The 14,838-nt window shown below is 45.4% G+C and overlaps 3 protein-coding genes across 4 annotated transcripts in view; 2 read left to right on the forward strand and 1 right to left on the reverse strand.

Annotated features, from left to right (window-relative positions):
- Positions 1 to 4,125, forward strand: part of ANKRD27 (ankyrin repeat domain 27) — a 41,233-nt gene extending 37,108 nt beyond the window's left edge. Inside the window, exons 28-29 of one of the 2 annotated variants that reach the window (XM_065733186.1) lie at positions 569 to 641; positions 2,372 to 4,125. In XM_065733186.1, coding sequence (XP_065589258.1) covers positions 569 to 641; positions 2,372 to 2,647 — 349 coding nt within the window. In that variant the 3' untranslated portion in view covers positions 2,648 to 4,125. The remainder of the gene's footprint in view (positions 1 to 568; positions 642 to 2,371) is intronic. The other variant, XM_065733187.1, reaches the window with a different exon arrangement.
- A 1,437-nt stretch (positions 4,126 to 5,562) lies between these two features.
- PDCD5 (programmed cell death 5) lies at positions 5,563 to 8,984 on the reverse strand. Its single transcript, XM_065733193.1, has 6 exons — positions 8,902 to 8,984; positions 8,502 to 8,542; positions 7,743 to 7,804; positions 7,252 to 7,343; positions 6,927 to 6,998; positions 5,563 to 6,521 (listed from the first exon to the last, which is right to left on the reverse strand). The coding sequence occupies exons 1-6, from the start codon at positions 8,965 to 8,967 to the stop codon at positions 6,474 to 6,476; spliced, it is 381 nt and encodes a 126-aa protein (XP_065589265.1). The 5' UTR covers positions 8,968 to 8,984; the 3' UTR covers positions 5,563 to 6,473.
- A 3,308-nt stretch (positions 8,985 to 12,292) lies between these two features.
- Positions 12,293 to 14,838, forward strand: part of LOC136046585 (neural-cadherin-like) — a 46,977-nt gene continuing 44,431 nt past the window's right edge. The window contains exon 1 of the mRNA XM_065733191.1: positions 12,293 to 13,319. Coding sequence (XP_065589263.1) covers positions 12,293 to 13,319 — 1,027 coding nt within the window. The remainder of the gene's footprint in view (positions 13,320 to 14,838) is intronic.

Here is a 14,838-nt window from a genome sequence, read left to right on the forward strand (position 1 = left end):
ACGAGATAGATGTTCTAGGCATACCTGGTGGTGGTGAACAGCAGTGATGTGATGTGGAGCAGGAAGGGGAAAAGCTGGCCTCTGAAGGAGTACTGGCAAACGTATTGACGATAGTTTTCACACTGACACTTGTTATGCCATAAATCAGCAATTTCTGAGCCAGGCTGTTTTAAAAATACCTTAGAGCTTCACTCGGAGATTGGGTTTTGGCTATGATCTTCCAAATTTCAGTGTATATTCCGTGATAAAATGATGCTCCATTCCTGGAGACTTTCAAGGTGAGGCTGGAGAAGGCCCTGGGCAACCTATTCCATCTGTGGTGTCCATATTCATTGTAGGGGAGATGGACCAGATGGCCCTCAGAGGTCCAGCTCAAAGGATTCTATGATTCTAAAATATAGGGATTAGTAGCAGACTGTCCCTTTGTGGAAAAAGGTATAGTCAGATAGTTGCCTTTGTGTGCTGAGATAGTGCCACCTAGTGGGTTTTCCATCATCAAGACTTGTGGAAAGACTAAACAGATGTTTCTTTATGAAGTTAAATTTAATTTCTTTAAAATATATTTTAGAGCAAAACATTTACGGAGAACAATAACAAGAGATAAAAGTGTCCCCAGTTTTGACTGTCAGTCCTTGCACCAGGTAAGAGGAAACACATTACTCATATAATATATATCTGCTATTAATATACATACATGTAAGAGGAGTTTACTAGTGGTGTTCAGCAAATTCCCCAGGTTTTGATGTGCTTGCTAAATTGCTAATGTTCCATCCTTGTCCAGACTTGATTGTACTTCTGTACCATCTCTTAAACTTCTCATGCTTTCTTCTAAATCTCTTAAACCTCTTCTTGCAGGTTTGATTTCTTTGTCTTTTCTGTTGCTTGTCCAACAAAATCTAGGATGTGCTTGAAAAAGTGCATATTGTGAGAGTAGATGTTGCTGAGCAGAGGCAATATTTACAAGAGAGAATTTTGTCAGTAAATTGATAAATCTGTTTCCAGGTAGAGACTTTTCTCAAGGGGGATAGCAAAATGGATGTTGCATTGTCGGCTGTATCACAGCTATGTGGTGTGGTCAGTTCATCAGTGGTTGGGCTTACTGTGGAACCTAAGTCAGTATAACTGCTGGATGCTGCCCTACCCCCAGAGCATTCATTCCCTCTTCCTTCTTTGCACTGGCTGTGACTTACTGGAAATCTCGCTGAGCCTTTCTGGCATACTAAGTCAGGAGGAAGACAAACCTATTCAAAAGAAGGCAGTTTTCAACAAGGTTGGTTCAGTAGCTGTCTATTATTAGATTGATGTAGAGTCTGAAATGCAGTCTCTGCCTCTCATCTTCATCTATAAAATGAAATGCTCTTCTATTTCATGGATCTCTTATTAGATTTAATCTTTGCAAATTGAGAATGCCAAATTAATGCCATAAAACTGTAATATGTTATTAATTCTTTCTAGCATTAATGATAATATTCCACTAATGAAATGTGGGATTTGGATTTTATAGTTGTGGATCACCTAAGGCAGCATGTCATGAAAATACACCATGTGACAAAAAAAAAAAAAAACCCTGATACATGGCAATGATATATAGCACATTCACCATGTTTGACTGTCACAGCTCTGTAAATTTACAGGTCATAATCTCTTTCTGAAACGTTTTCAATTTTTGGCCATTACTTCAGCAAAAAGGTATTATAATTATTTTCTGTCTTTAATTATTTGCACGGATAATCTATCATGAGCATGCTTGGCCTCTCTTATTTTTAAATATATATTTCTAATTTTTAAAGCTAAATTTGCAAAGTGGGCAGTGATCAAGAAGAGGTACCCCCTTTGTAAAAGAAAAGTCAGGGGCAGATACAGAAATGGAAGATGAGAGTAGCTGGAGTGGCTGAAAAAGAGTCTTGAAGAAGGAATACAGGGTCTCTCCCCTGGCAGATCTGGGAACAGTTTGGCTTTTGGATGTAATTCTGTAGTGCCTAGTTGAGCCTGTCTCTGTAACTGCCTTCACATTTCTTAGTGGTAAGAGAAGTGAGTGTTACAGTAACAGTTGTAAGACCTGCATTACAAAAGAGATAAGATCATATTGGAAAATAAGTTTTAGAATGCCTTGATTGTCTTTTCAGTCCTGGTACTCATTGATGTGTGTACTGTGGCAAGTTGGCCTCTTCTTGTTTTCAAATATTTAGACTGAAGATGGTAACCGTGCTACAAAGTGCACTATTTCTAATTCTTGACTGCAGTCTCAGTGTCAAGAACATTGTAACATTAATGTGATAATTATATTCAAGAAACTATTTCATTTTTCATTTTTTCATGTGGTGAAGAAACCAGACCATGCTTTTAATGTGCCATTTTTCTCTCCCCGCAGGTAGCTATTAAAAGCTTTGATAAAACCAAGTTAAAATCTGTTGAAGCACTGGACCAGAGCAAAGCTAAGGTTATTGATGCAGGATGCAGTGGCGACTTTGTGAAACACGATGACATGATAGAAACTCCTTGCAGGAGTAAATTAATGCTCCGGAGACACACCGTTAACGTACCGCTTTCAGCAGAGTGTCTCAGTGGTGATAGTTTATCCAACCCTGGAAGTCCAAGTATTTCACAATCAACAGATTGCTGTGAGGACTTGCTTTCCAAGCACTGACAAAGAAGTGCAAATTTGATGTCAAAAGCTGAGGAACTAGGTGGTGATGATTTCAGTATCCCTTTGCTGCATATCAAAGAGTTCAGTGACACTTGCAAGCTATGCCTTCAGAAGAGAATACAGGGATGACTCTTCAGTGGGAACAGGATGTTCCTAGAACTTGTGAAGACTGAATCCCCTGTCTGCATTGGAGGTAGCTACAGAGCCAGGTCGTTCCTGATCTCAGCAAACAGGGAAGTACTGACATGTAGGCAGTAAAGTTACCTTCCTGTTCTACTTAGCATTTACTAAAAAATTATATGTGACAAAAAACCAGACCAAACCCTGTATGGTATTTTTCAGCCATCCACTTTGTTTTTAAAGTCTTTGAATATTTTTTGCATTTTCAGTTTTTACCACTAAATGGATAAATATATATAAATATATATATATTTATATATATAAAGATATATTGGATAACAAGCTATTTATTGACAGAGGCAATTGAAATGTCTATTTTTATTGTAATATTGCAAACAGTTAGAGTATATATTTCTGTATATTTCAGTAGCTGAGTGAAACAGTAGTCCATAACATCTGTGACACTGTGTTAGACGTATATAGACACTATTATTATAAAGGGAACTAATCTTTGCTAATTTCTTTACAATGCTCCCCTGTGTTGGATCTGCAACATCAAGTTCTTTTTAAGAGCCAAGACAGCGGGGAAAGGTAGAGAACCCTTGCTAGGCTAAACTGTCAACTCAGTGTTCAGCCTAATGAAAAAATATGCAGAAGCAAGAGTGCAGAAGGACATATAAAATTGTTTTAAGGTTTGGTTTTTTTCCTCCCTGTAAAGCTAGCCATTAAAAAAAATAAAAAAAAATGCACATATGTTCATGATTCTGAACCTGGGCGACAAAAACTGCAGACAAAACCATTGCTTAAGAGCCTGAACCCAGACTGTTATTTAAGGAAGTGAACTTCCATTTCTATAAGGTACCTCTCATGTCAGATGACTTTTGTAGGAATAGGTCATTTCCAGGTGACCACTGAAGACTCAAAAGCTCACAAGTAACTGCTTAGATTTGGACTTTGTTTTCTACCATTTTGGTTATGGTAGGAAAATATGTATATAGCACAAGCTAGCTTTCTAAGTGCAGTATTTTTTTATTCTTGGCTCATCATATCCAGCTTTCATTTTATTTAATAAAATATTTTTATGAATAATGCTATTTCTTTTAATTGCAATATTAGTGAACTGCCTGGCAAAGTACAAAGCTGGAGGATGTAGTGGTGATTTTTTCAAGTAACTTCTAAATCTAAGAGGTAAAATATGCAGCAAGTGCACGTGTGGACATTTGGAGTTGAGGACCTTGTGTTTATTTTTCTAATAATTTATGAGTTTATCTGATTTTTCTAATGTGCCTTGGATTTGTGCCAAAAGACGGAAAGAAAAAACAGTAAAGTAATTCTTGAAAATGCTGTTTTCTTTGAGTGCTTATTTAAAGCATTGCGTCCTTTTGTAGATTTACTTCCTTTTGTTTTTGTAGGCATTTGAAGAGTTCACCTTGATTCTGTGTGTAAATTGAGAGGATCTGTTGGATCCTTCCCTTTCTGCCATGTGCTCATAGATTGGTATTATTACGTTGTGTGGTTTTGGTGTTCAGGCATACATGTGTTAAACACAGAATTATTTATGAAACTGAACATTTTCACTCATCAGTTCCTTCTCCTTAAAAAATAATTTAAAAAAGTGGGATTGATGTTAACTACAGCAAGCCAAAAGAGGACAGAGATGAACTGATGAACTAGTCTTTCTTCTTCCTGCAACACTATGAAGTTGTCCTAAAGCACGTAGCTTATCCTTGCCTGTGATGTTTTTGAAATATCTAGAGATTCATTGTAAAGTTATAGAAGTAACATTTTATAGATCTCATTTCCAAAATGCATACTGAAAGTATAGCTCGTGTCTTAATTATAGTATGCGTTTTATCTAAATTATGTTAAGATTTCTTGACAATCTGAATGAGAAAAATCAGCTCAATAGTTTTCTGATATTGGTGATACAAAGCTACAGTGTGTAAGTATGGAATATTTCATAGTGTTGAGTAGCTCTGGAAGCAAGATATAATTTAAGTACCTTTGAGAAGCGTTAGAAATAAGTAGCAGAGGATATGAACTCTGAATTTAGTTTTGTTTTCTATTAAAAAACTAATTTTGGCTACAATAGGTTATGGAAAACAAATGATTGAATATTGTTGTATTTGAAGCATGAAGCGTTCCATTGTGTTCTATGGAAGCAATGAAACTGCTGCAACATCTTGATGCAAATGACCATGTAATTATTTGGTTCATTTTACTCTTAAAGTTGAGTCTGTTTCATTAGACAAATACACATCTCTTTGCTGTGCAGGGATACTCCTGCACTACCTGAGTGAACTTGGCAGTTCTGGTCATCAGGGGAGATGTTCTAGATGACCTTTAAAAGTCCCTTCCAACTCCAACAGTTCTATTATCATAAACTGGCACAGCAGCAACAGTGATGCTCTGAAGTGCTGTATATTTGCATGTCTACTTGCTGCTGTTACATCTGTGGGTAGTACCAGGTGCCACTGAGACCATGAAGCACAACTGAAATTGTACCAGTATGAGGAGATGAGCTGTTTAGGAAAAGCACTCTAGCTGTACTATACAGGAACTGGCAAACACACTAGTGCTTGCCTCTGAAAAACTTTTTTCCCCTTGAATGAAATACAAAATTTCCCAAAACCATAAAACAAAAAAAAATTAATACTGTAAGACATGAGGCTCAAAGTCTAAAATGAGATTTGAAGGGAATATTTGTGGAAGTTCTTCCCAACAGTCTGTAGTGCAGACATGCTGAAGTCATGTTTTTAACTACATCTGCACAAGAATAACACACCTACTAGTGCTCAGTTTAAACAGTTTTATTCTGTTCCAAAAGACACTGCAGTTGAGATCATACATGTTCATATTAAATGATGTCAGAAAAGGGTTTTGTGGTTGTACAGTGTTTGTCAGCACAACATTTTGTGAATAAAGGTACAGCACAGGCTTTATTTTATGCATGCAGGAGTAGCAGAAATTTAGGAAAACTGTTGTTTTGGTTTTTTTTAAGAAACACTCCATCCATCTGATAAAAATGGGGGTAGCTTCAAGAATGTACGATACCAAATGTCTGATCAGTGCTGTATTACAATTACACTGTTAATTTTAACTTGCTTTTTTTGGGACAGCTTGATCATTTTGTAGGGGAACACTTCAATTGTATGATGGTAACAATTTCTTCTTAAAAGAGACTGCCCTCACTCCAAACACAAATAATGAGTACTCTGATGCCTTAACTTTGATTTATACATTTCCAGTGTAGAGTTGAGGGAGTTGCTGGAGAGGTTTCCTTCAGGGGCTTGGGAAATCTTGCTTCTAACACTTTTGTGACTTAGACTCTGGAGGTAACTCCTGCAGGAGTGGCTATTCCCACCTTTGCACTTAAGTTCTCGTGTTACTGTATCTCCAATAGCAGCAAGTTAAAGGTGTGTGGATGCTGAAAGCATAGCTTACACACTGAGTAAGGGGCAACAATGTTCATGCTACTCAGCCAGTGGAGAACTCCACACTGCTCAGGCTGCTTATACTACAAAAATTTAAGTTATAAAATCCCCTTCTCAGGTGTATTTTACAAGACAAGTTCATTTGTTGGCCTTTATACATATTTATATATTAAAAAAAAAGTAAAGAAACGTAAACATTTTCAGATTTTGCATTCTGCTTGATAACTGTTGCCTTTGTCAGCGCCATTTATTTGACAGTCTTAGAGCAGCATTTAATAATCATCCTCTTCATCAGAATCCAGAACTTTCCTTCTGTTGAACTAAAATAAAATATATGAAGTGAAAATACAAGGGTCAGTAAGAGCAGCACAGAAGTCTTTCAAACTCCACCCACTTGACAATCTAATACTGGGGAGCAGAAGTTTCACCCCATCACAACCTTCCAATCTCCACCTGGCGGGATGGCACAGAACAAAAGCAGAGGGTCTGTCTCACAACAGAACACTGATACTGCAGTGCCAATATCTGCAAATTAAGACTATTCATAAGGATATAACCCAATACTTATTATCAGCGTGGGTAAGAGAAGTAAACACATAGTTCTGTGCTGAACTGAAACAGCACACTACGTGCAGTTTTCTGCTCAAGTTTATAACTATATAACATATTATTTTTAAATTATATACAATATATATAATAAACTATATTCTGGAAATGAAACTTACCTTTACTGTTGTTTTCTTTTCTGTTTGCTGACTCACTTTTTCAAGTATCTCTATCAAACCTTGTTCTGATATCTAGGAAAGAAGTCACAGTCGCATTCTGAGAGAGACCCTTAGTATCAAACAAATGAATTGCACTTTCCCTTGTACAAGATGTTTGACTGATGAATTATACCACAGTAGTTAGAAGTGTTCCTAAGTGCCATTTTCAGTTTTTTAATTCTATGGATATTGAAAAACTTAAGTATTTTTGAGGAACTAGGTTTGAAAATGAATATGTGAAAGAAATTTTGGAAAAAAAAAAAAAAAAAAGCAAGACATAACTCACCTTTCCAGGTAGCTGTCCAAATCTTGCCATCTGTATAAGATAATTCTCTACTGCTTTTGCTTTGTCTGGTTTCACAAGTGCCAGATTGCTTACTGCAATAAAAATGGGCTCTGTTCAGCTTGTTTTAGAACACACTTGAATATTTTCACTGTCACTTTTTAGATACTGAAGTTCTTAGGAATTGAAGAGGGGATTTTGACAAAGAGAGATGAATAAGCTTTATTTCTTACTTTTATATATTTGATTTTTATTAGATTAACTAATTTTGACTCACTACAGTTCCTAGTATTAATTCAAGGAAGAAGTGGATTGACATCATTCAGGTGTCAGCTGACCACTCCCCTCACTGGTATCACCAGCTGAGAAGCTGAACTAGTTTTCTCAACAATTTTTTTCCATTCTGGCCTCTGTACAGTTATGCACATTCTCGATTTGAGCAGGACTGGAGCACAGCAGGTGAAAATACTTTAAAGTTTCTTGGATATACTTACATCTGGCACGAGCTGCTTGGTCAAGAACCTGAGCTAAAATTGTATTTCTTATCTCTGCTTCCCTGTAATGAAAATAAGACATACATTAGAAGGGTGATTTCAAGAACCTGAAATAAAGTGCACAGAGCAAGAAAGTTGACAGAAGACTTTCCATTCATAAAACAGAGCAGAACCCTGTATTTATATGATTTACTTCTACAGCATTTTCTGCCATGGGGAGCTGTGCACATCAACAATAAGGTTACTACATTGGCTGACATCCTGCAAGAAATCAAGACAGAGTTCCCTTACTGCATTTATTTATTCAATACATCTTGCCAGACAGATAAAACCATGCTATCTGCTGTAAAGATTCTGTGATCAGTTCCATTTAGCTCCAAAAGCAGTGTTTGTTTGATTGGGTATCGAGAAGTCCAGACAAGTGGAAGTTGCCTCGTGATGTACATAGCTGTTTTCAGTAAGTCTTCATATCGTGGGAATTCTAGTTTGTGTGTTTCAGTTAATACAAGCCCTAAGCTCTCACCTCCACTTCTTTCCAAAGCCTACAGTTATTTTTTTCTGTTTCCTACTTTGGGAAGTACAGAACTGCCTTGTTTTCCCCCTTGCACTTAAATCTTTCACATTTCAATTTCTTTGTTGGTGGTTTCTTCCAACACATAAAACTCAGGTGGGTATAGCAGAGGAACTTAATATTAAAAAAGCAGGGGCTCAAAACGATCAGACGAGGTGCTGCTGGAAGTCAGCGGCGCCCGTGGTTACCTCTGCTTCGCCTCCTGTTGCGATGGATCAGCAGACGTATCCTAAAGAACGAGATGAGAACAAAACGCTGCGATCATCCAAAAAGGGACGAGAAAACTCTTAACTATTTCAGCAGAGATCAACGCGAGCCAAACCGCCCCGGGGCCGGATCGTCCGCGGCTGTGCCGGGCCGTCCCCGAGCAGCCGCCCGGCTGTGCCCGCGGGTCGCTCCGGCTGCGGGCACCGCGAGGCCTGCCCGCTGCGGCGGGGGCGCGGACGTTTCCCAGGGCCCGGGAAACGTACAAAGGCGCTGAACCCACGAGAGCGACCCACTGAGGACTGAAGCTGAACCTGCAGCAGCCCCGGGCCGCCGCCGCCCCGCTCCCCGCCGCCCTCTCCGCGCGGCGGCCCCGCGCCTTACCCCGTGCTTGGCCTGCAGCTCGGCCAGGCGCTGCTGCCGGAGCGCGGCCAGCTCCTCGTCCGCCATGGCTACCGGGCGGTCCCCCGTGCGCCGGCGCCGCGGGGCGGGAACTGCGCGCGTCATCGCGCGGCTGCGGGAGCCGGGAGAGCGGCACTGCGCGCGGCGGCCTTACCCCGCGCTGCCAGCAGAGGACACCCGAGCTCCACGGAACAGCTGCGCAGCGCTGCGCGGGGCCCGGGGGCCGACGCTGTTTGTAATGACCGGAGAAACGGAGTATTTCGGATGGGGATTCTGTGCAGAATGCGTTTGTCAGCCGTGAAAGGCGCTCAGCATCATCAGCTGGGTGGCGAGGAGCAGAGAACTACTCGTACAGCGCTGATCCAGAATGAGTGACAGGAAAAGTTGTCAGTACTATTTCCAAGACGTAAAAATTTTGAAGAGCAGTTCCTTCCCAAGTCCTTTGAGCCTTGATTTCAGGCACTAGGGGGGCCCAGGAAAAGCCGTTATTTATTGTTATTATTTTATTTTTCATGAGGTATTAAATAATATTTCTTTCAGTGATGATGGCACTGACTTTGCAGGCATCTTTAAAAATGACACCGTGTAACAGAATGGCACACATGAATAAACTCCATCGAAGCTGCAGATCGCATGCAAACCTTTTGTTATATCTGTGGTTGTCTGATACTGAAGCCTGGAAGGTCAGGGTGCATCCCAGGGGATTCTGCAGGAGCTGAAGGAGGGCTCAGTCCAACATCTGTGAAGTGACTGAGTTCATGCCTGGCTTTCAGCACGGGAAAATCCTGTGTGTGTGTGTATGTATACATATAATATGTGGAATATCTATTTTATATATAGAATACACACCTGATTTAGGATTGTCACTCATGAATTTGATCCACTACAGAAGTGCCAGTAGTTACTCTGACATAGCTGAAGCCATTCATGCCATTTTTATTGCTCGTTATGCTCTGATGTTTCTATGCTTTACACATCAGATTTTTTTTCCCTTCTTTTTTTCCATGAGCTTTAAAGCATGACCCCTGTTGTGGTTTTTTTTTGTTTTGTTTTGTTTTGTTTTGTTTTGTTTTTTTGTTGTTTTTTTGGCCAGAGGTCAGTACCTCAGACTGTTCCTCCACTTTCTGGGTAATGTATTTGTGCCCACATGAAGCAGCTGAAACTCTGCATTATCAGCACATTCACTTTCTTTACTAACAAAGCTAAGATGCTGGCAGTTCCTGCTATGTTTTGGAAAGTACACAGATGCAAGCACTGAACTAGACTGGCGTTCTTCTTTCATTGTTAGTGGAAGTGTTTGTTTCATTCCAAATATTTATTTTTTTTTCTCCAGCTATGGAAGCAAATCTACTTCCATTGGTATGAAACAATATTGGTTTTGATTATTCATTTAATTAAGAGCCTGTGGAATAGAAGATGCATGCGAAGGGCACTGGTTTCAGTCAACACATCGTAACTCACTTTCCATTACTGCTACAAGCTGCTGTTTCATAAACAGAGATTAAAAGAAAGAGGAGGAGGAGAAGCAAATGGAAGCCAGACCAAACAGAATGCTACAGAGAAAGATCAGGAGACATGGGAAAGGTGAGACTGGGATAAAAACAGCATGCTCCTTTTTGTTTGTCCATTTTCTTCTCAGAACAAAACTCAATGCAGAGTATCTCAGAGTAATGAGAAATGTGTATTTTATACTCCTAGAGATACAGAAGGACAGATTTCCCTTCTTTGATAATGCCTGAGGGTGACTCGTTCTTAAAGAAGCCAAGACTGTAGAAATGGAAGCAGCAATTTATGTGGAGTACATGTGCAAAAAAAGTCAGATAATGAAGTAGCAGTCGTGGAATCAAAATATTATTCTTATGATAATTACTCTTTATGTTTAATAACGATATTGAAAATTGTTCTTAGTACCGTTTGAGAGCCAGGCCCTCTCAGATCTTGGAGGTCTCTGTGAAGGAGTTGCACTGGTCTTGGCCAGTCCACATGTGGCTGTCAGAGCTGCTGACCCTGGCAGCTCCTGGGGCCTTGAGCCCACAGCCATAGGGCAGCAGTGTGTGATGTGCTGTCCAGAACTGCAGAACCTGGGAGGCCACGTATCTGAGCAGTCCTGCAGGCATAACACTGAGAAACTTGCCTACTTCAGTCACATAAACCAAAATTCTCATTAATAGAAAAGCTATCATATGAAAACTTTTTTTTTTTTTTTTCAATAAGAGCTTTCTTTTAAAGCTCTTTGAGCTGTTTACTAAGATTATTAATAATGTAATTAACTCAGTAAGTGATGAGGCACCAGCCAGGGGAAGCAATGTCCCGAGTGTGCTATTCAGTGAGAACCTCTTGTTACTGGCTTGTCCGACTGCAGCACACCTCAGATTTCACATGTTCATGTGTGTGTGGCTCATCCAACTTGGCCGTGGGTTACTCGGGAGATGCTCCTGGCTCTGTGACAAGTTCATTATCCATTCCTGTGGATTATTATAATTAAAGCATTTATTCCAACCTTCTGACGCGTGCATATAACACGAAGTATTTAACAGCAGAAAGACTCTTCCAGGTGGTTGAAATAAACTGGAAAGTAATTGTTATAAAATGCTGAAAGATACTGAAAATGTCCTCAGCTTTCCAGCGTTAGAGGAAGGATTCCATGCTCGGTGTGACAGAAGGTGCTTCTTGCACCCATTTGATTGCTATGTTCCAAGGGAAACATTGCGAAGCGTGGTGAGAAAGCAGCAGGAAGGGCCGGCCGCGATTAGACAGCAGCAGCTGTGCTGCTGAATAATTGCGGTTCGCGTTGCAAAATTCGGTGGGAGAGGGTTATCACTTACGCTCCCATTTGAGAAAAGAGCTACAAATGTTGTTACAAGCAGCGACAGCGTACAGAACATCCACGTTCGCACCGGGACCGTCGGTCCCTCTGAGCCGCGACCCGCGGAGCCGGGCACCCGCGGGGCCGCGCTGCTCAGTACCCGCTGGGAGCAGCCGGAGCCCGAACGCGAAGCTCTCCGGTATCACACGACTGCGCCGCGATACAAAGTTCCCGAGGGCTCAGCAGGACGCGTTCCCGGCTGCCGGCGGAGCCCGCGGCGTACAGCGGGGCGGCACCGCGCAGCGGGCGGTGGAGGAGCTCGGTTCACGGCGGGGCTGAGGCTGCCGCGTCAGCGGGATAACCGACTCCGGGCACGGAAAGCACCGGCCGGTTCGGCCGCCGGCGCGCGCGGGACGTGCGGCAGAGCCCCGCGGCTCAGCGCCCGCCCCTCGGCACCGCCCGCGGGGGTTGGCCGGGCTCGCCCCTCTCCCTCGGGGGCCGTTCCCCGCCCCTCCGCGGCCCCGCCCCGCCCGGCCGAGCGCGGCTGCGGGCCGGCCCAGAGCCGGCATGGGGCTCCGCGGAGCCGGGCGGGTGGCCGGCTGCCTGCTGCTGTGCTGCGCGCTGGCCGCGTCCCGCGTCGCCCCGCGGAGGAGGAGGCCGTCGTTCGGCGGGCAGGTGGCGGAGAACCGGCCGGCGGGCACGCGCGTGCAGGGGCTGAGCGTCCCGCTGACCCGGCTGGGGCACGAGCCGTGGTGCGCCGAGGTGCGGGGCCGCCGCTGGCGCCTGCAGCTGCTGGGCGAGGGCCACGCGCACTTCCAGGCGGCTCTGCACGCCCGCTCGGGCCGCGTCTGGCTGCGCACCCGCCGCCCGCTGGACCGCGAGGCGCGGCCGCTCTACGCGCTCCGCCTGGGCTTGTGCTGCCAGCGCTGCGCGCCTCAGGGAGCCGCCCCAGCCGAGCTGGCCGCGCTCACCGTCCGCGTGCTGGACGACAACGACAACGCGCCGCGCTTCGTGGGGGCACCGCCCCGCGGCGTCGCGCGGCTCCGCGTGGAGGAGACGCTGGCGCTGCGCTCCGCCGTGTGGCACGCGCGCGCCGAGGACGCGGACGCGGGGCCCAACGCGGAGCTGCGCTACTTCGCCCGCCCGAGCAGCGCGCACTTCTTCGTGGTGCCGCGCAGCGGGCGCGTGGTGCTCGTGCGGTCCCTGCTGCACCTGCGCGCGCCCATCTCGCTGCGCCTCTACGCGCGGGACCGCGGGCGGCCGCCGCGCCTCAGCGCGCCCCTGGAGCTGGAGGTGCTGCCGCAGCCCCGCCGCCTCCCGCCGCCCCGCGCCCTTCGCCGCCGCCGGGCTCCGCCGCCGCCCTCCGCCGCTCCCGTGGTGCTGGCGGTGCCCGAGGACGCCCGGCCCGGCACCCTCGTGGCCGCGCTGCCGCCCGCGCCCTTCGCCGCCGCGTGGTTCGAACTCGCGTCCCCGCCCGCAGAGCGGTCTCCGCTGCGCGTGGATCGGGACGGCGGTGCGGTGACGGTGGCGGCGCCCCTGGACCGTGAGGCGACCGCCGCGTGGGACATCCTCGTCCGCGTCCGGCAGCGCTCAGGTGCGTGCCCGGGGCTCGGCCGGGGCGGGCGGGCTCCGCTTCGGGGCGTCGGTCCTTCTGCTTTGCCCGTGATCGGAGCCGCGGGTGCCGCGGGGCGGGGACGGTGGGGTGCGCCCCGCAGCTGTGCGGGGCTCCCGGCGGGAGCGGGCTGCTAAAGGTCGGGGTCAGTATCGAGTAGCGCAGACACACGCGTGGCACTTTAACTCGGGGTCCGGAGGACGGCGCGCCGCGTCTACCTCTGGGTACTTTAAAACTTTTTTTTTTCTTTTAACTTTTCCGTTGCCTTGGGTGATATTTTTCACCTGTCCAAGCACAGCTTAGCTCGAGTGTATTTGTAAGCCGGCGGACGGTGATCTTTGCGTCCGTCCCTATCTTTTTCTTACTTTGTGCTGCTTTTTGTTGTGGTTGTGAGGATGCGGAGTGCTACGAGAAGCGCAATCACCTGTCTCTAACGTGGGTATCGAGGAGAAAGGACTGCGTCGGCACGGAACGGTTGATCGGCGGGATTTCATCCCGGGAAGGTTGACTGGGGATTTTGCACGACGTGACTTCAGTGCTCCTGAGCTCTGTCTAGCGCTGACAGCCGCGGTGACGCGGATCCGTCTCCCTGCGGAGCCAACCCCTCCCCGGGTCCCGGGGAGCAGCGGTCAGAACTCGGCCCCGCCTGACTCCCGTCGGAGTGCCGCTCAGCATGCCAGCCGCTGGCTGTGCGCGGTGCTCAGCCTGAGCTCTGGCTGCCAGCCGGGAGCTGACATCCCTTTCTGAGGCACTCACGTTTTGTCTGCCGTCTGCGCCGCTCAGCCCGAGCGAGGCCGTGTGACAGGGCTGTCATTACTCAGAGGCAGTGACAGTATCTATCGGGTCAATCTGAGGGTGCTTCTGGGATTTTCAGCCTCTCTGTCATGTAGCTCAAGTTTCAGCCCTTTGTCGATGTCGCGGATGCCTCTGTCAGGATCAGGGCGATGTTGGAGCAGTGGGAGCCAGCCTTGCCCCGGGGTTAGCACAACTCTCACCTTTGTGATGGCTTTCACTCTTATCTGGTCTGAGTGGGAAAGCCTGAGATTGCCTGGAACTGAGCTTGTCACGCTGCTGTGCCGCAGATTGCTTTTCTGAAGCAAGGTCTGATAACCCAGTTAAAAAATCCACAGGCAGCTTGGAATTATTTTTAGTTCTTTTTTTCTTTCTTTAATTCTCTCGTGTAGTTCTAGTAAATAGCTTTGTAGTGTTTTCCGCTAGCTTGATATATTACTGCCAGTAGGACTAAGTACTTTATGTACAGCTTGACTTGGACTCTTGGAGACCAGGTAGAGAGCAATTAATAGTGTGCAGTGTAATGTTCTTTGGGTGCTGGTGATTGTAAGGTTATTCGTTTAAAGGAGCCTATCCTAAAAAAGATGACTTTGTTAGCACTATTTTTTTAATCAGATGACAGTTAATAGTGATTTAGTACTTCAGAACTCTCTAAGTTGCAGAATCCTTGCTTTCTAATGTAATAGTTGAAGCACATGGGTGTTTGAGG

Source organism: Cyrtonyx montezumae, unplaced genomic scaffold (genome assembly GCF_038088225.1).
Source record: "Cyrtonyx montezumae isolate F1298 unplaced genomic scaffold, pur_monq_1.0 scaffold_17, whole genome shotgun sequence".
Lineage (NCBI taxonomy): Eukaryota > Metazoa > Chordata > Aves > Galliformes > Odontophoridae > Cyrtonyx > Cyrtonyx montezumae.